General features: G+C 39.2%; 1 protein-coding gene across 1 annotated transcript in view; it reads right to left on the bottom strand.

The window, feature by feature from the left end:
- Positions 1–1507: 1507 nt before the first annotated feature.
- RAB2A (RAB2A, member RAS oncogene family) overlaps positions 1508–20589 on the bottom strand; it is a 74317-nt gene continuing 55235 nt past the window's right edge. Inside the window, exons 7-8 of the mRNA XM_030859686.3 lie at positions 4922–4990; positions 1508–2832 (exon numbers count right to left, since the gene is read on the bottom strand). Coding sequence (XP_030715546.1) covers positions 2737–2832; positions 4922–4990 — 165 coding nt within the window. The 3' untranslated portion in view covers positions 1508–2736. The remainder of the gene's footprint in view (positions 2833–4921; positions 4991–20589) is intronic.

Here is a 20589-nt window from a genome sequence, read left to right as displayed (position 1 = left end):
CACAATACTGTAAATCAACTATACTTCAATAAAAAATTAAAAATAAACTGTGTAGGAAGATATAGTTTCACTCTCATGTACTGTTTGAATTGTATATCTAATTATACACTACTCTTCCAAAAATTTGGTCTTAATCCAGTTTTGTTAAACCCAGAAGGCAAATTATAACACTATATTTATGAAGATTACAACTTTGGAATATTACATGTTGAGACATTAAAAGTTTTATTTTTTGTGACTGATTTTCTAGCTCTTAAAACATGTCCATAGGTGCTACCAAAATTGACCAAAGATCATTTAAAGACTTAATTACAGTATTAAAGCGTTTAGTTCCAGGTGCCACTATTACATTATTTGTGACAAGGATAATAAAACAGCAGAGTAGAAACCAGACGGTAACACTGTTTTGTCGACTGACATAAAGGATTCATCACATATGTTCCTTAATGGCAGATGAAACTTGTAGAGAAAGTGGTGACAACTACGGAGAAGTCCTCTACCCGCCCCTGTGGCCCAAGGCCGAGGCAGGTTAAGGCTACTGTGCAGGGGCTGCATTTGAGGGCTCCAGCTCTTCTTAGGTTATTAAAATACATGTGCTTTGTTGTTGTTTGTTTTCCCCATGACTTTCTCTTCTTACACTTGATTTATAAAAGAATTAGAGGAGACAGCATGGAAAAGAAACACATTAAGTTTCTGGAAAAATTAACAGCAGTTTAAAAGTAACAGTTACCAGGGCTTCCCTGGTGGCGCAGTGGTTGAGAGTTCACCTGCCGATGCAGGGGACGTGGGTTCGTGCCCCGGTCCGGGAAGATCCCACATACCGCAGAGCGGCTGGGCCCGTGAGCCATGGCCACTGAGCCTGCGCGTCTGGAGCCTGTGCTCTGCAACGGGAGAGGCCACAACGGTGAGAGGCCCAAGTACAGCAAAACAAACAAACAAACAAAAAAAAAAAACAGTTCCCAAAGAATCATCCTCTTCCTGGTACAGAGCAGAACAAGTTCTAGTTGTCTTAACTTGTCCTACTCACCACTAATGAGAGTGAATGGTGAGATCAGTGAATTTGATAAGACCACTTTAAAGAAAAAAAAAGTTCATAATAAAAATACTCAAGAAACTCAATTTCCCCTCACCTTTCTCTCTGTCCTCTAGGAGCTAGTTAAAGCAAAAAACTCAGATAGCATTGGGTGACTTCCCACAGGAGTAATGTCAAAGCTTTGACAGAGCACTGCTGAATCTTCAGGAAAGACCGGTAGAAAGCTGAAGTCAGTGAGCGGATTGAAAGTAGTTAGTTTCATACTTAAAATACTTGCTTACATCATCAATAGCAAAAAGAATTTCAATACGGTAAAAAGATTTTTATCACATTCTAGCAAAATTTTTAAAAAGGGTAGTGTTGTTAAACATCCTGACCCTTAAAAAAAAATGTGCTTTATAATACATGTAAAAGCTGTGGATGGACTGAAAAACTGCATTCTTAAAAAATGATGTGGTCATAAAAAAAAAAGAACACTTTTATACATAGGATTTTATTTGCACTGCTATAACAATTTCATTATAGTCCAAGGGAGAAAAAGAAAAAGAAGGATAAAACCACCACACTGAGCAAATTACTAAAGCTTTTCTACTTTTAACAGGATTTTCCATCTGGTAGGTTTATTGTCATATCCCCTTCAAAACAGACAAGATGCTCACCATATTTTAAAGATTATAGGTTGCCACGGAAAGAAAAATTTTACACAGTCACTGTACATCAAGGGTTGAAAAACTGTCCTGCGTGAAAAATATATTTAGAAATCATGTGAATAAAAGAAAAAGAAAACATTATTGTGTTCAAGGAAAGATTAAAGTCCTCATAATGTGCCGTCTAAATGTGGACACTCATTCCTCCTGGAGTCGCTCAGGCAGAGGGAGTCCTTTCTTCCGCCCACCTCACTCATTATACTGTGTTTTTACCCAACAGTCTGCATTAAGGCAAACAAATCCTTTTCTGAAGAGGTCTTAAAGAAACTGTGGACAAATAACAAACTTTTGGCATTAAAACAGGTTAACACACACATAGTCTTTAGAATGTACATTAAGCATATTTCTCTCGGACTAGTGACAAGAAAAAGATGAACATGCTTGTTAACAATGTCAAAAAGTCTAAAATTCAGTGTCCAAGCAATTCCTAACGATGCTTCTGTAGCTTTAAGCTCTAAACAGTATAGAATTTATGCAAATGCATTAAAGAATTCAAGCTTGGCAAATTACACCCAAGCAGGTTATAAACTATATATACAGAAAGTAAATGATAAATACAGAATTGAAAGAGTCCTTCGGTTTTCCTTATAGCCTTGAAAATTGACAAACTTTTGAGGACAGTTCTATAATATTAAACATTAGGTAACCACAGGTGTGGGGAAACCTAACTACACAAACCGATTTAAAATACTCAAGATGACTCTGTAGTGTTCAATACAATTCAGTTCGTAGGTAAGGGCACAAGACAACATTTAACAAAAATAATCACGTCAATTGACCTAGAAATCAAATGCAAATAGATATGAATACAATCTCCAAAATCTGTCTTTTTAAGTGAACATTAACCATTTATTCAAAGTTATACAAGAATTTGAAGGATTAAAGTCTTCTTCTGTGACATAAAGCCATTTCGAAGAGTTTCATGTCTCAGCTGAGCAGGAGGGTGAAAGAATAGGTGAGTAGCCCCTTCTGGGCAGCGAGACAGTAAAAACAGACTCAACAGCAGCCTCCCCCGGCCTGCTGTCCTCCCTGACTGCCTGCGTGCGTGGCGTTAGTAGCAGCATGCTGAGGGCCAATTTTAATGCCATTTGCCTGGAATGAAAGACAGAAGGATAATAAATGTATCTGGAGCCAACCAGACAGTATAATTTAAATTTAAGAAATCCTCTGGTTTCTTAGTGGCACAATCTTACCAAACAACTAAAAAAAAAAAAAAAAAAAAAAAAAATATATATATATATATATGCTAAGCAGATTTTTACAACAATTAAAACAATATCTCTCAGGGGATGTTCCTTCCTTTTAAAATAATACTTGTGGAAATATTCCTGCAAACAATTCCTTATCATACCAGGTACTGCGTTAACAGAAACCAGAGTGCTGCTTTTAAGGGAATTCTCACAATGGAGAGATTGTTTAAAACGTAATCTTTAAAAGAGAAAAATATGCAAAGCCTATGCTCCTCTAATACAACGTACAATCTTTCCTCTAGACAGCGTTTCTGTTCCATGTTGAATCAGCTGTACAGGCTAAGGGCATATGAGTGTTCTGTGTCATCAATAATTTCTATGATCCCCAAAGACATGGCAGCTTGCCAAGAACCCACACACAGAGTGGTTCTTTCATTCATCAAACTCACACTTATGTCTCAACCCTCACTCCCTCAAGTGGATTTTACCTAAAAATACAACACTCTGAGAAAAGTAATACAGTAGCTTCAGAAATTAAGCTCTTAAGGAAACTTTACGTCACAGTAAATCTCAGATTTATAGTGCTTGGCAGTTGTTCTGCAACAGTAGTAGCCTTGGGGTTTCTGGCACTAGCTCAGTATTGACAGCAGCTGATGTGGTTTCTTTTCGCTCTTCTGACTCCTCTTTAATAAAAAGCATGCCCTATGGCTCATTGGTTTTGCCCCCTCTGGGCTGGTAGCAACTTCTTGAGGAATCAAGAAGTCAGACTTGGCATCAGGCCAGATAAATCGCACGGCCTGTTGGCTCCTGACAGCACATTGCAATCAAAGCCACGCCAGGCACAGTAAAGCACTCAGCTACTATATGAAACCAGACAGAGACAATGAACATGCCCTTTACAAAGACGCCCAATTACTGTTCAATTTATATGGCATTAGTCTCTGAATGGTGTCGCCTTTAAATTAACTCAGGGTCTGTTGCCATATAAGCCTGGAAAGTATGGGTTAGAAACTTTATCACTACAAATTAAAAGAAACTGGAAAATCAAACACTTTTTGGAAACCCTAGGCAAACTGTTGTTTGTTTTAGCCAAGAATATTGAGACAGATAATAAAGAGGCTCTCCTGCACATGCCAAGAGATGCACACACAATGTCTTCCTAACACAGTGCTTCCTCACTGCACCTGGGGGAGGAATAAGGGTTTTTCTCTTGGAAGCAAGAAATCTTATTATAGAATGGCAGAAACATTTATGTAAAAGTAAATAATATGCTCTTATCCACATAAAAATTCTGAAATAAATAAGGACAAATGCATAGTGGTGATTTAGGTCAAAATGATGGCCTTTGGTAAACATTCTGAATTATTTGTTTCAAAGTTACATTTTATCCTAATCATGTTGATCAAAACTGGCTCAAAATAATTTTACAAAAAAAAAAAAAAGAAAAAAAAAAGGAAAAGAAAAGAAACCCACAAAAACAAACAAAACAACTAGTGCCAACTGCCAATTACATATACTAACTCAGGCTCCTGAAAACACACTATGCTGAACTGGGAGTAACTTCCAATTGGACGCCTCCCTTCTCCGCACCAGACACAATGGAGAGAGCACCTTGCATTAGCTGACGTCGCACACGCATTTACACACTAGAAAATTATTCCCAAAGCAGATGACACCATATGGATGTGTAGATGAAAGTGGATTTTCTTCTCTCTTTGGAGGATTTATATTATTTTGCATTGCTTGCAATAAATGGATAGGGTCACTTACTTTAATCCGTTTTCATAGATAAAGTGATGCTTCACTAGAACATAAACATTTAGCTATTATACAACATATAACAAATTTTCAATGAGAAGATTATAAACGTATGTGTTAACTGACATCATAGATCCATTTTAGGAATTTTAAAAAGTAGAAATCTTGACTCCAAGTAATTAAAATTCAATTCTAAATTAACTAGCCAATAATATTTATATATATATATATACCTCATTATTAATGTCAAAGACTCCTTCTTGGATTTTTTCATAAATTTCTTTTGCTGTATTAATAAATGCCTGAAATATAAGGTAGAGAAATTGGTTCAAATTATTTAAAATCACACAGTAAGAGAACATTATATAAAAAGCTCCATAAAATATTACAATGCTCAACATAAGAAAATCAACCAATGGAACACACCATATTAATAGAATAAAGGACAAAAACCACATGAGCATTTTAATAGGTGCAGAAAAAGCATTTGACAAAATCCAACACGTTTTCACAATAAAAGCATTCAACAAACTAGAAATAGAAGGGAACTTCCTCAAGCTGATAAACAGCATCTAAGAAAACCCACAGCCTGTATCATACCCAGAGGTGAAGTCTGAAAGCCTTCCCCCTAAGATCACGAACAAGACAAGGACGTGTGGGAACTAACACCAGTAGCAGCAACAGCCAAAAAGTGGAAACAACACAAATGTTCACCAACTGAAGAATGAAACCCAAAATGTGGTATAACCATACAATGGAATATTATTCAGCCATAAAAAATGAAGTACTGGTTCATGTGACAATGCTAATTGCTAATAAGTAAAATAAGCCAGACATGAAAGACCACGTATAGTTCAATTCCATTTATATGAAATGTCCAGAAGAGGTCAATCCACAGAAGGAAAATAATTATTGGTTGCCAGGGGTCAGGGGAAGGAAGGAGTGGAGTGATGAAAATCTTCTGGAAGACAGTGGAGATGGTCGCACAACTTTGTGAATATACTAAAACCCATAGAATTCACCTTTAAAAAAGGGTGAATTTTATGGTATGTGAATTATATCTCAAAAGAAAAAAATTCATGACTGGAGAAGGGGAAGGGGGAGGGGGAGACCATAACATAAGAACAGCACACCTGAGAAAAACATGTCAATTAGATAAGCTGCATAGATGTCCATGTTGAAACTAGCTTACTTCTGGAGGCCACCGTTCCATACAGGATCCTTTTTCCCAGACAATGTATTACTTAACATACAGTTTGGCGGGTGGCGGGGGGTAATAATCAAAGGATGCTTATGATAAAGAGATAAAGGCAGCTCAACTTCTATGCCATGTTGAATAAAGTTTCACCCTTTTCCCATACAGCATACTACTAAATGACAAGAAATTAGCATGAGAACATTGTAACCAAATTAAGCCTCTAAATACCAGAATCAATCCAAAAGCATTCTATATTTATGTAAGACATTAAGATATTTTACACATTATTGCCAATGCTACAGAAGGTGTATACAAACTCAGGTTCTAAACTATCAGATATGAGAGATAATAGTATTAATATTATATTCAATTAGCATTCTATAAAAATTCATAAAAGAAGGCTGTTCTCCACTACTACCGATACAGACCTAATTCAAAATTTAAAAAGTAAACAGGTCCATGGAGAGGAACACATCATATCTTTCGTCTTTTCTACACTGTAAATATCTGACTGCTGAACCTGCCACCAGAGCTTTTGTTTCCTAATTAACAGGACTGATATGTTTTCACCTTTAAGGCCCTACAGCTCCCCAGAGCAATCAATCTACTGCCGCTCAATTACTGCACCAAGAACACACCAGTCAGTGCAGGGCGCGTGAGCGACTGCGGCAGGCGCGCAGAGGAATGAATATGCATCAACTCTAAGTGGCTGATCGAACCATCAGAGAGGGTCACGAGAACTTGCAGAGAAATAATGAGAAGAATTAATCACTGCAGATTCACAAGGCACTTCGGAAGCCAGTGTGCTTTTCCAGTGTGCGCTGGAGCTCAAGTGAAGGAGAAACTGGCTGTCAGCCAACTATGAATTGATTCACATTCCTCAAAATGGAGGTTATCCTTATAAATAAGGGAAAACCTAACTCTATTTCCAATAACATGTCAATTACGGTGATGGCCAGGCTAACTAAATATTGAAGTCAACAGATTCATAAATTCACAGAGTTGGAATTCCTGCCAGGGGCACCCACATGTGTACATTTCACTAGAACATTAGAACTACAAGGTCCCATAAATGAGTTATAACTTCATATAAACAAGCATTTATATTATAAAAGTCATTATTACATGTGCCATTGGATGTAAATAAATTGGCTTTTTGCTAATCTGTTGATGAATCACTTTAAAAACTGGCTTAAGAAAGCTATGTCTTTATTTATGCTAAAATTTCCAAGTCACTACTTATTTTATTACTTAAATAGTATACTTAATACTTTATTTAAGCACCTTCAAGAATAGCTGTACCCAATGGACGTAAGAGGTATTTTATATCAGAAAGACATGCAATTAACTCCATTATAATTAAATATAGCAAATGGTTTTCTTTTCTAATTCCCATCATCTCAGTGAAATACTCTTTGGACAATGCTACAATTTACTTGTCATCCAACTCTCTGATTACATATTAAAGACACTGAAATAAAATATTTTCCACTTCTCTGAGCACACTATACAGAGGACACTATATAAATGGATTGTTTTATTTACATCATGGCAAAAATTAATATTTAATATATATTACTAAGTGATTAATGATCAATTTTAAGAAGTCCTTAAGAGTTTAAAACCAATGTGACAACTGTAGACATCAGTACACCTCTTTTCAAAGTATGTGGCTGTGGACTGAAATTGTTGAGTTCCCAAACGTAATGAGCATTAAGCAAATACTGTTAAGGCTTAGTAGAGATAAAATAAAACTTCTAAGAGAACAGCCTTGGTTGTCACGGACAATAACTGTCCACTAAAGCTGCAAAGCACTTCAAAAACTCAGAAAGACAAGAGATACATATCTGTTACAATAATTGACTAGAATTTTCTTTCATTGCTCATTTCACTCCAGTCACTAAAAATCAATCTCCATATATATCTTTCAAGGAAGAGATGTAACAACCTGAAATACCTCTAGAACACAGGAAAAAAAAAAAAAGGAAGAAATTAGCACCAATAAGTTAACTAAATAGATACTACAAAGCCTTTACACTAAAGCTCATGCTTTTTTTTTTTTTTTTTTTGTGGCTGTGCTGTGTGGCTTGCAGGATCGATCTCAGTTTCCTGACCAGAGATTGAACCCGGGGCCCCGGCAGGGAGAGCGCAGAGTCCTAACCACTAGACCACCAGAGAATTCCCTACAGCTCATGCTTTAATAGGACAGTCTTAAATTGAAATTCCTTCCAATTTTAGACATCATTTTAACTAGTTTTACTTTTTCTATTCCCCAGGCTACAGAAGCAAATTATGAAAAGGAGAGGGAAGGAGAAAGAGAAAGAGAGTGAGTGTGAGGATGTGTCTGTGTGAGAGGCCAGCGGGGATGTGCATGTGCGGTTTTGGGGAAGAGGCCACGGGGGAGCCCGCACATGGCAGCGGCTGCGGGAGCAGTGGGCCTGTGTGAAGATGGGCTCACAGCTCCTGACTGAAGAGGGCATGTGTTGGCCAAGGTGGCCCGAGTCATCAAGGGGGGAGAGACTCAGGATTTCCTGTTTAACATAAGTAACACAAAACACGTTCTTGAAACGTCTTCATTATTCTTACGAGTTTTGATGTTTACCAGGGAAAGATTTTGTAACAATTAACTTATCTGGAATAGTTATTTCCTTACTATCAGAAAAATGAAACAAGATGATGGCATAACTCCAGAAAATTTTTAGCACTGCTTAATTAACATAATACTCTAAAAACATGACATCCTAAATATCACTGCAGGTTTTGTGACAAGTCAGAATTACAAACATATTCATCTATACTCCATGTTTCAAATACAGTCAAATCTGAATATTAGTTAATAGATTATAGAACAGGAAAAAACATTTGCTGAGAAACTGATGTGAATGGATTTCATTAACCCTGTGAAACAATCTAGGCAGATCCACGATTAAGAAGTATAAGAGATTTCCTTGCAGCCAACTTAACTTGGCGAGCCTCTGGCCTTCCCATGCAGCGCTGCACACCCGTATCTGAAGCCTGACTCTCTCTACATTTTCCCATTAGCTCCCCGCTCTGCCCTACTTTGATTAATTGCCATGTCCAGTCCTTTACCTTCATTAGCCATTAATTGCCCTCCACCTCAGACACTAATCTTTCAACCCTTGGCAGTAGTTATCTGAATGATTCTGATAATACCTAAAATTAAGTAAGTTTTCAGGGACTTCTATAGCACAAATTAAAATAAACATAACCACAAAGAACTAAAAATGTATATCCTACCTATTACCTGGCCGTTACCCAAGGGCACCTATTCACTTGCTGCCACAGATCTGGTCCTTCTCTGGGTACCATGGAAGGTCCAGGGAAGAGGACGACTGCCGTAGTTCCTACTGCTGCTGAACTAAAACAATTTGGTTGGGAGAATCTCAGTATGAGGGCTTACATTTCGGTTGCAGATGCAGGAAAAGTAAACTCTGCCCTGGCTTACAGGGACAGCGTGTGCAGGGCAGGACCAAGGCAGGTCTAGTTGTGGGCTATGGACACTGGGCTATGAGGGCCTTCACAACAAACGAGGGGGAATACAGACAAAGGGGAACACGGAATAATATTTTGTTTTTATTATGGTTTAACAGTTTTTAAGGCAAAATACTGAAAACTAGTCTACAACAGAATAACATTTCAATTGTTTCCTTGTGTAACATGCTGCCACCTGGTGGCAAGATAAAAATTATAGCATCTGTTAGGTAAGAATTCAAAATAAATTGAAGTGTCTTCGTTTTATTTAAACATCTTGAATAGATGTGAGTCTTTGGTTCTCTCTGAGAAGTGGGAAACAGAGAGCTATAGGATGCTGTTTAATTTTCTTCTCCATGCTAATCAAGGCTGTGGACATTCCAGGTGTCCATTTGCCAAAGCTTACACTAACCAATATTTACCAAATATTTACTATGGGTCAGTCACTATACTAAGTGATTTACACAGGTTCTCGTTATTTCTGAAAAGAAGTTCAAAATATGTGTAAAAACGAGGAAATTAATTGTGCGGGCTGAAGCTGTATCTCCGTTTGCTAGCAGAATGGCGAAGGGGAGGCTCTGAGCCAGGCTGTCGGGGTCAAAGCCCAGCGCCACCTCTTACCACACGTGTCTCTTGGACCTGCTGCTTTGCCCCTCTGTAAAAGGAGGGCAACCGTGGAGCCTAGTCCAGACCTGCTGGCTCGCAGGCGGACTCGGCACACGCCCTCCCTCGGCACCACGGGGTGTCGGAGCATACCACCGCGGGAACGAGAGGAGAAGCTGGGAACGAGAGGAGAAGGGGGGACTCAGGAGCAGCCTCCTCAGCGAATTAAAATATCCTGATTAGATAGAACTAAGCATCAAAAGGTAAGTTAACATATAATGTGTACGGTGAGCCGAAAGAAGAAAATGTATTGAGATAAGACTTTAGTATTATGCAGACAGGAAAGTCCTGCGAAAAGAACATCAGACGAGAAGCAAGACAGGCGGTTTACACATGAAGCTTCGTCGAATTCCGTGACGGAAAATATTCTGGTTGGAGCTGCGTTAGCTTCAGGAGAGCCTCCCACACACCGCGGCCGATGCAATGGCTTCAAGCACGTTCACGGACATGCCGCGGGGGCCACCATTTCCTCCCCCTCCCCCTCCCTTTCCGCGGCATCCCCTATTCCAAAGTAGAGTAGTTCTGCTCTTCTTTCTTTCATCCAGTTTCCTGTGTTTCATTAGAACAAAGAGGGCTGCTGCTACATCTACTGACCTGTCATAACTCTCACTGTACAGACGGCACTGGGCTGCCAAGGAGAAGTGACTTGCCCAAGACCGGGCACAACTGTAGCAGAAGCAGGGTTAGCAGGATTCATATTCTGCCCATGTTTATCCTCTCTTTATTAGGATCACTTATCTTTAACACAATTCAAAGGAATTTTCATTTATTTTGCTTATGTTGCCACTAAAATTGAAAATAAAAAGCACACAATTATCCTCTTAAAAACCTTCTAGCTAGAAATTATTGTGGATTGCTAGGATTATTTTTGGAAGTACAAAATATTTGTGTTACTTCTAACACACAGATATGTTTAATTCCTTAGTAATTTAGTTCTTCCATTCAACAAGCATTTACTGAGTGTCTGATTTGTACCAGGCACAGAGCATACACTCAGTTATATACTTGGGTACATGAATGTCTTTGACCTCAAGGATGTGGGAGTACTACAGGACAGATGCAAATCCAAAATTGGCACGTAGCACGAAAACCTCCACAACAGCTGTCTAGAAGGGTAACGTGGCATGACCGCTTCTGCTGGTAAAAAAACTGTCAAGAGAGAAAGCCCCGTGAATGAAGGCTTGAAGGAAAGTAAGCTCCCACTCATTTATTAGGAAAATTAAGGGGAGGAAAGACTGGTCTGGACGGAGAGGCAGACTTTAAGCTCAGTTACAGGGGAAGCTGGGGACAGGGAGCCACGTGGGATGAGGGTAGACAGGGCCCGACAGACCTCAAGGAACCTTGAAAAGGTAGGAAGCAGGCTGGGGACAAAATCAGAGGCTGCTCTAGAGGAGGAATTCTAAGGAGGAAGGTTGGCAACAGGAAGGCCAGTAAGGAGTTGAGAACTATAATCAAGGTAAGAAATGAAGTCCTGACAAAACAGTGGCAACCAGAATGGAAGGCAAAGATCAAACTTAATATCTCCTTTGGAGAAATTAACAGGACTTGGTAAAGAACACGGTAAGGATGACTCCATTTTTGGCTTAAGTGACTGAGGTGGAAGGGTATGCCGTGAAACAAAAAAGGAAGAAAATCAGGTTTCAAGGAGGGAATGAAGAGTTTACTTTCGACACGTGGAAGGATCGCTAATGCTGATGGGAAAGTCTTGGTAGCTGGTGATCTATATAGTTGTGTAAGTGCATAACATGCACCTAACAGCATGAGTTTCTTCAGAAGTGTTTAGCTACCCTGGTTTAGAAGTAGAGAAATTGGACGTAACTTTCAAAGTTAGTTTGGTTTGGATCATCCCTGAAGTCCCCTAGGGTGACGGCCAAACAAGGAGCAGAGAAGCTGACGCTAGTCCGCAAAGCCTTCCAATCTGTGGAAGGGAGTAGTAAATATTTATTACACTAAGCTCCCCTCAAGGGATGCTGGAAGCTTGATAAGCTCAGGTCAGATTTCCAGTGAAAAGCCCCGTGGTACCCATGACACTGAGAACAGGGTTGAGGGGTAACACAGCTTTCAGTTTACAGCTACATTCCAGCTCTACAGAAACATCTGTTCCACCACTTACAACACAGCCCAAGGCAAGGAAGATGTCCCCTCAACCCAAATTCTGTCTGTAGATCTCAAGTAGCAGGACAGGACGCAAGTATTCACAAGGTGCCTTGAAACTGGTCTTAGTCACTAAAGCCTTACTGTCAGGTGTTCTCCCCGCCCCACCCCACACAGAAACCCACTGACCCTGTCAAGGTTAGATGTCTCGGCAGCCTACTCCAGTGCCTTCGGGTCAGGTGGCTGTATTTTCAGCTGTCATCTTGGCTATATCTTTAGTGCTTTAGCAGCTAAGCCAGGAATTTCCAGCCCTGATTTTTCAACAGTTTAAGGTATTTTTAATTACTAAACTTTTGCCTCAAAAGTTTTTGATGTTTATATATTCTTCTGGTTTCACATAAATTTCCAATCTTAATTTTAAGTAAAATTGATGAATATTAGGGAAAAATCACCCATCAAATGGCTAAGAGATTGAGAATGTTTGACAAAGTGACAACTGGTTGACAAACAATATGTTTATTTCACACCACTATCACCTTTGGGTCCTAAAGGAAATATAATACTGTTGAAGTTTTGGTAATGTACAACTCTGAGAAAATGAAATTTTAATTTAGAGGGAATACACAGAGAAAAACAAGGAAGGAATCATAGAAGTAAATATATCACTTCTAGAATATTCGGACACCTTTAAAAAGTTGACCTGCAGCCTTTGGGAAGGGGTACTTTCCCTAGCCTGCCATAATCTTTGCTGCAGTTATTCCTGGGTCTAAAAAACCTCTTTCAAACCACAAAGACCCCAGGCGGCTACTGGAGGGAGCTCCCAATCAAAGGAGAAGCCAATCTATTCACCTGTGTTTTTCAAAACTCATAGGTTTTAGAATGCTTAGGGCAAAGAAGGTTTCGGACAGAATTCCACCTACAAGTTAACAAGTGAGACCAAAGCATAAGCTGATTAAAGACTGCGGGGAGAGGAGTAAGGTTAAAGTAATTAAATAAATACATAACCATCCAAACAATTATCTACCGTGTGGGGAGAAACTGTGCTAGGCGTTGGGGATGCCGAGATGAAAAGACAGCCTATGTTTTCAAGGAACTCTGTCCTCATGTTGAGCCAACGTGAAAAACAAGGGTCATGACAGAGTCATGAGAGAGTGCGAAGATAATAAACCCCTGACACAGGAATGACTAAATACAGAGAAAGGAGCACATAAGAGTGGTGAAGGGGGCAGGGAGGGTGTGTCACGTGTCACGCATTCCAAGAGGAGGAATCAGACTCACTATATACCCTTGAAGGATCCGGTCGGAAGGAGGGCGTTTCAAGCGTGGAGAATACGTTCTGCGGAAGCAGGTCAGGGGCACTGCCCTGTGGACGCGCTCTCTAGTTTAACAAGAACACAGAGGGGAGGACTGGCAAATAAAGGGACCTGTCTTCCAAGCTAAGGAGTTTGATGCAGAAGCCGTGAGAAACCACCTCAGGGTTTTAATAAAGCTGGAGAGTGACATTCAATTTTCATTTTTAGAAAGATCTTATAGGCAACAGTGTAGAGGACTGAAAAATGAACACAGGGAGTCCAATTAGGAAGCAATCACAGAAGAGGACAATTTGGAGAGATATTTAACAGGCAGAAATAATAATACACACATGGAAGGCAATACATATTAACTGAAGAAATGAGTGTAAAAGGGTAGGGAAGGGGGTTGCTTTAGGATACACGAGAGTGCACATCTGCAGACTAGAGCAGAGGAGGGCTATCAGTTCAGTCTGAATGTGTTAAACCGGAGGCTCTGAGACCCACTCATGCAGAGCTGTCCAAGTAGAGCTAGACACACAGCCTAAGAAGGGTATTCATGGATTTAGGTGACATTTCAACGTGGAAGAAGGAGGTGGTAAAGGCGTCTGGAAGGCTAGAGAGCACAAATAAAGATTAGACCATGATATCATGGAGCTAAGGAAAGAGCAAGTTTATAGACAGAAGAGTAGTCAAAAGTATCACTTACCCCCCAGGGACTGTTCAAGGTAAGAAGAGAAAAGCATTTGTTAGGAGGTCTAGGGTGACCTTGGCCATGATGGAGGAAGTCAGACTGTGAACCGAGGTGTGAAATCCAATGAGGAAACAGCGGTAGATCTTACTAGAAGCTAGAAGAGAACATATCCAGGAGAACAGGGACTGATAGGGTTTGTTTTTAAGATGGCTGAAACCTGATTATATAATTATATTCTGAGAGCCAAGAATCAGTAAAGGAGAGGATGAAGATGACGAGAAGGTCTGAAGAAATCATGAATCTGCAGAGCAGAGAAAGGACAGCACTTGGCTGGACCGTCTCGTTCACTCACAGCCGGGTGACTTTCCAGCCTCTCCGCTCCCCAGAGGGAGCCCGGGTCACGGTACTGACATCACCTGAGAGCAAGTTGCAAATGCAGACTTTCAGGCCGCACCCCAGACCTACTGAATCATAAGCTGCATTTTAACAGGATTCCTAGGTGAAGTGAATGCACATTAATGTTTGAGAAGCACTGTTCTAAATACAACTGATTTGGAAAAAAATATTTTTACAAGATATTCTGAGCTTAAGAAGAAAGTAGTCTCCACTTCCACCACTGCAACCTCTATGTGACCATGAAGTAAGAGAATTAGCAAAACTAAAGGACATCAATCCTTTGGCTATTACGCACCCTCCACCCCAATTCCACTGGGGCGGGGGGTGGGAATGGCTAAATCACACTTGGAAAACTCTAGGTTAAATAAAAGCCAACAAATTTCTTAACAGTGGGTTTTCAGAATAGGAATAACACACTACTATTGTGAATTCTGGTTTCCTAAAAGGGGGGTAGACCCCAGCTCCTCCTAAGCTCACCTGACCACGGAACCCTAGGCAGAAGCGATCATTTTAATTCATGCTCCTCAAAGAAGGGCAGGCTAACCTTCAGTGCTGCTATTCTCCACTGTGTGGCAGACAGAAGGGGAACGAATGGGGAACCTGGAACACCTGGGTTTGAGTCCTGACTACGTATGTGAAAGAACTCTGACAATATGCCATACAAATATACAACCACATTATTATTTCAGGGACCTGACATATTTTAATCATTTGAAAATACTTCTGAAAGAAACCTTCCACTTATGAGACACTCTTCTAAATGCTGCAAGCAAGATCACCAGATTCCAGTGGCTGGAGGAGCGTCCCTTCATATCAACTCCTCAGTGTGTCACAGGACAGACCACAGAGGTCAGATCTTCCTGGAACCCTGCAGACTAGGACACTAAACAAAGCTGTGGTTCTGGAATGAACTGCCAGAGGGTGGCGGCTGAGGAGGCGTGTAGCCAATGGGAAGCCTGGGCAGTTACCAGGCAGCATGATATCTTGATGTCCTCAATAACCTTTAAGTCTCATTTGAAAATTGAAGTCAAACTAATATTCAAAAATATTTACTGCTGGTCACATGGTCGATTTTTATTTCCTTATCAGCAAAATGGAGGTCAAAATAATCGTTTTTTTTTCTTTTTTGTCCACCAGAGGTAAAAGAGCCTAAACCTCATTTTCCCAATATAAGATGTGATGACACTATACATGCTCTGTATATTCAGCATGAACATCACTTGAATAAATGGTAGACAACTAAATACACGGGTCCCCCCACCATATGTTATACACTCAAATATATGTGTATAGCATCTAAATATTAAGTTTAAAAATCTGTAATGGGAACTGAAAATGTAAAGGATGAGTTCTGGTCTCCTATTTCTATGGGAATACCACATAGGCAAGAATATTTTGGTTGTAATTGGCTTTTTAATTTCATTGACATTTAGGAGATGAATTCTGGGGTGTACCTCTACTATCACATTTAAACGTGCATTTCTTCAGCAAATAGCAAAAAGGATGAATGATAATTGCATGTTTGGAGCAACCCCAAGTTGTATAAAACTGACTAGAATCCACTTCATAGGAAGGGTGAATTCTCTTATTATAACTTGTAACTTGGAAATTATAATTTACAGTTTGGAAACAAATAAACATAATACGTGTGTACCACAGTAGTTTGCTAATACAGAGAGGTTTTATGTGGAGAGAGCTTTCTATGTTTGTATTATATAAAAAAGTGTTTCGGGGCTTCCCTGGTGGCGCAGTGGTTGAGAGTCCGCCTGCCGATGCAGGGGACGCGGGTTCGTGCCCCGGTCCGGGAGGATCCCACATGCCGTGGAGCGGCTGGGCCCGTGAGCCATGGCCGCTGAGCCTGCGCGTCCAGAGCCTGTGCTCTGCAACGGGAGAGGCCACAACAGTGAGAGGCCCAAGTACAGCAAAAAAAAAAAAAAAAAAAAAAAGAAAAAAAGTGTTTCTTTGTGTGTATATAGTCTGTGTGTGGTGTTAATCTTTTTTTTTTTTTTGGTGGTGTTAATCTTATACATGATTTTATAAATATAAAATGATACCCATCTATTTAATAGTAGATCTATCTGAGAAATTCTTACCTCTGTAAGTATCTAGTTTAGGCAGACTAGGGTATCATTTTATTTTTATGCTCTTTATAAAATAATTTGAAAAAAAAACTGGAAGTACAGTCTTGGGTGCCATTTTCCATTTATCATCCCAGTTGAAGACAAGCAGCATAAATTCAGGTAAGAGCAGAACAGTCGGCACATGAGAGGCTACAGTTAAAAGAAAAACATGAGTCCGCAATATTATAAGTAGAGCAGTGCTGAATGATGTTGCCAGCGGGGCCCCGAACTGGAAAAGAGAAGGACATCAGCGTGGTTTAGAAATATAATGAGCTTGGATCCAGCTGTCAGCATCATCAGCAAGACGATGAAACAGCTGAGGATTCTCACTGTAGAATTCACAGGTCAGAGCCAGCCCATAAAACAGAAGTGGGGCCCTTCATAACAGGACTTTCCAGTCTTCACTCTCTCCCCCAGGTTGTCATTGAAATGAAGCTTTTTTAGATCAAAATATACACCATCCTACCTACTACTAAATGAATAAAGAGGATTCATGTATTATGCTAAGTTGTTGGTGCTTCACTTCATTGATTTTAATTATATCCTGTTATTTTAGCTCAGTGTTACTGACATTTTGGACTCGGTAATTCTTTTTTTGTGGACAGCTATCCTGTGCATTTTTCTCTAATACCACTTTGATCCTTCCCCTCAACAGATCCTTCGTGGACGAAATCATTATGCTGAGTAAATCAGTACATCCAGAGATTAACAGTAAACCTATTTCCAGCAACAACGCAACAAATGCTGGAAAAATGGTGCTATCTTATGCTGCAAATTGTCCAATTGCTTACAGGGAAATACAAGAGTAAACTTCATGGTCTCGACTTGCATTAGGTAACTGGACCTTGGTTAAAATATAAAGATAGACCACAGCACAACAGGAAAAGGAAACAGGTCTAGTTCTAAACTGAAAGGAATCATCAAGGTACCAGTTAGGCTTAATCTTAATGAATGACCACATAGTTTTAAATTTCTAAAAAGAACCCTTAGTCAGACGGTCCATGATCAGGACACTGGCATTTGTATAAATCATTCTATCTTTAAACATAATTATGTTTAAATAATTTATATTTAAAAATGGCTTTTAAGAAAGTTTTTTTCTTTAATACCGGAGTTCTCTAACTTCTCCACACATGAGAGCCAAGGATTGGCTAGGAATCAAGTACTTTTTAAAGATTATACAGAAGAGGACACTGACCTGTGAGCTGCCCGAACACCGACCACCACTCTTACTAGCTGACCAGGATGCACTCAGGATACCTGCCTTACTTTTTTAACTCCTCACATGATCAGCTCTCCCAGAGGGTCCTCAAGTTCAGGCAGTAAGCTGAGGATAAACTCCTGTCTGAGCCCACAGCCCAAGTTTCTACCCACTGTGCTAAACGGCCTCTCCCATGGAGGATGGCATAATTAGGCAAATCCAAGTCCTTAGAAAGCAAAAACAAAAGGTATAGCACTTAGAACAAACATCTTTGAAATGAATTATTATTTTCTCCAACCCCAAGTCTAAGTCACTAACTGATCAAGAATCTAAAGACCCTGTAAAACTAATGTATTTATTGCTTGTTTTCAGGATGATTCCTCTTTGGATCTAATTCTAGCAGGCTAACTCTTGCTTAAATCCCAGAGAGCGTATACTGTAATTTTATGAGCTGAATAGTTTCCCACTGAGGCCTCAGCTCTCCTGCTGCAGGAGCCGGTGCTGACTGCTGTAACAAGGAGGGTGTCTGACAGATGCTGGCTTAGTTCTCCTTCCTTCCCTTTTCAAGAAAGGGAAGGAAGGAGAAAGAACAGGTTTTGTTAGTCTTCCCTGACCTCGAAGAAAGAAACTAAGTACCTGTTTTCCAACATCAATTGCTGAATGAAAAAAAAAAAGGGGGGGGGGTGTTATTCAGACTTGATATCAGATATTATTAAGGAATTACTGCTAAGTTTGTTAGGTATAATAATGGTATGATGGACATTTCTTTTTTTAAATTACTGCTACTGAAATTTGTAGGTAAAATATTTCTGGAATTTGCTTAAAAACAGGGCACATAATAAAATAGTATCATCAAAATGTCAAAATGGTGGTAACTTCTGAAGCTAGATGATGCATATGTAGGTTTACTTTTAAAAATGGTGACACTATTTAAACTGATTTAAAATAGCAGCTCCATCAATCTTACTGTGAGGCTACCAAAATGCTTTTAATACAGGGGATGTAAAAAAAAAAAAAGGATAAATGTGTACTGTCATATAAATGCTCTTTACTTAATGATGAACTTAATTATTTTAAAGTCTGACATGCATAGAGGTCATCAATGAACTCTTTTTCAAAAAAAAAAATACTAGTTCAAAACACCTAATATTTAGCCCATTTTTGGCATTCTTCCTTTAGTTACTTTGTACAACTCATCATTATCTTCCAACCAGGTGTTTTTTATTCCATATAGCCTAGCTGTCTTTTTTATGAATATTAGTGTAATTTCATGTTCTGCTTCTTCTGAGAAGTTGTATGAAGGAAGTCTATGCATAATAAAAATCACAACAGTAACTCTATTATTTGTTAGGCATATGCTAAACATACAACATTTAGCATGGAGGGAACTGGTTGCATAAAAATTTGCTCTGTGTAAGAATGTGACAGACTCATGAAAGAGCCATACTTAACAAATAATGACAATAATTTGAAAAAGAAATCCTGGGGTCTTCATGAATTAAAAAAAAATCACTTAAGCCTTTATAATTATATTCCATATTCCCACATTAGTATTTCATTACAGTTGTGAGGTTTCGTAATCCTTAATTTTTATTTTTTAAATTGCCATTGTGATCTTAAAGAACAGGTTAAATTTAATTAAAGTTGCTTGTATGTGGTTATTACTATTATGTTTTGATCAAATTTTCTGAGATAATTACAGACTGACGTGCAGGTGTAAGATAATACAGAGATATCCTGTGTGACTTTCACCTCGTTTCCCTCAGTGGCGGTATCCTGGAAACATACAACCAAAATAATGAAAAGGGATACAGAACATTTCCGTTTTCAGGGATCCCTCACGCTGTCTTTTTATAACCATACCACCTCCTCTTCTACCCTGACACCCTGGCTTAACACTGGCAATGACTAATCTGTTCTCCATTTCTCGAATTTTGTCATTTCAACCAAGTCATATAAATGGAATCACACAATGTGCAACCTTTTGGGACTGACTTTACTCATTAAGCATACTTTCCTGGAGATTCATCCAGGTTGCTGCATGTCACAACAGTTCGTTCTTTTTTAATGCTGAGTACTATTCCATGATGTGGATGTACTATACACTTTGTCTAACTATTCATCCGCTGAAGGACATCTGGGTTGTTTCCAGTGTTTGGTTATCATGAATAAAGCTGCTATGAACATCTGTGTATGGGTTTCTGTGTGAACATACGTCTTCAATTCTCTCGGATAAATGCCCAGGGGTGCAATTGCTAGGTCATATGATAGATGCACACTCAGCTCTTAAAGAAACTGCCGAACTGTTTTCTAAAGTGGCTACACCACTTTAACATTCCCACCAGCAAAGCACGAATGACCTAGTTTCTCCACATGCTTGCTAGCATTTGGTGTTGTCACTATGTTTCATTTTAGTGTGTAGTGATACCTCATAGAGGTCTTAATTTGCATTTCTCTAATAGCTAGTGATGCTGAATATCTTTTCAAGTACTTATCTGCCATTTATATATGCTCTTTTATGAAATGTCTGGTCATGTCTTCTGACCATCTTCTAATTGGACTATCTGTTTTTTTTACTATTGAGTTTCAAGAGTTCTTTATTTTAGATACTAGCGGTCCTTTGTCGGATATTTGGTTTGTAAATACTTTCTCCCAGTCTGTAGGTTGTCTTTTCATCCTCTTACCAGGTTTATTCATAGAACAAAAGTTTTTAAAGACTAATTTATCAGTTTTTCCTTTTATGGATCATGCTTT

This window comes from Globicephala melas, chromosome 17 (assembly GCF_963455315.2).
Source record: "Globicephala melas chromosome 17, mGloMel1.2, whole genome shotgun sequence".
NCBI lineage: Eukaryota > Metazoa > Chordata > Mammalia > Artiodactyla > Delphinidae > Globicephala > Globicephala melas.
The sequence above is the reverse complement of the archived record's forward strand: the minus strand, read 5'-3'. Positions and strand labels throughout refer to the sequence as shown.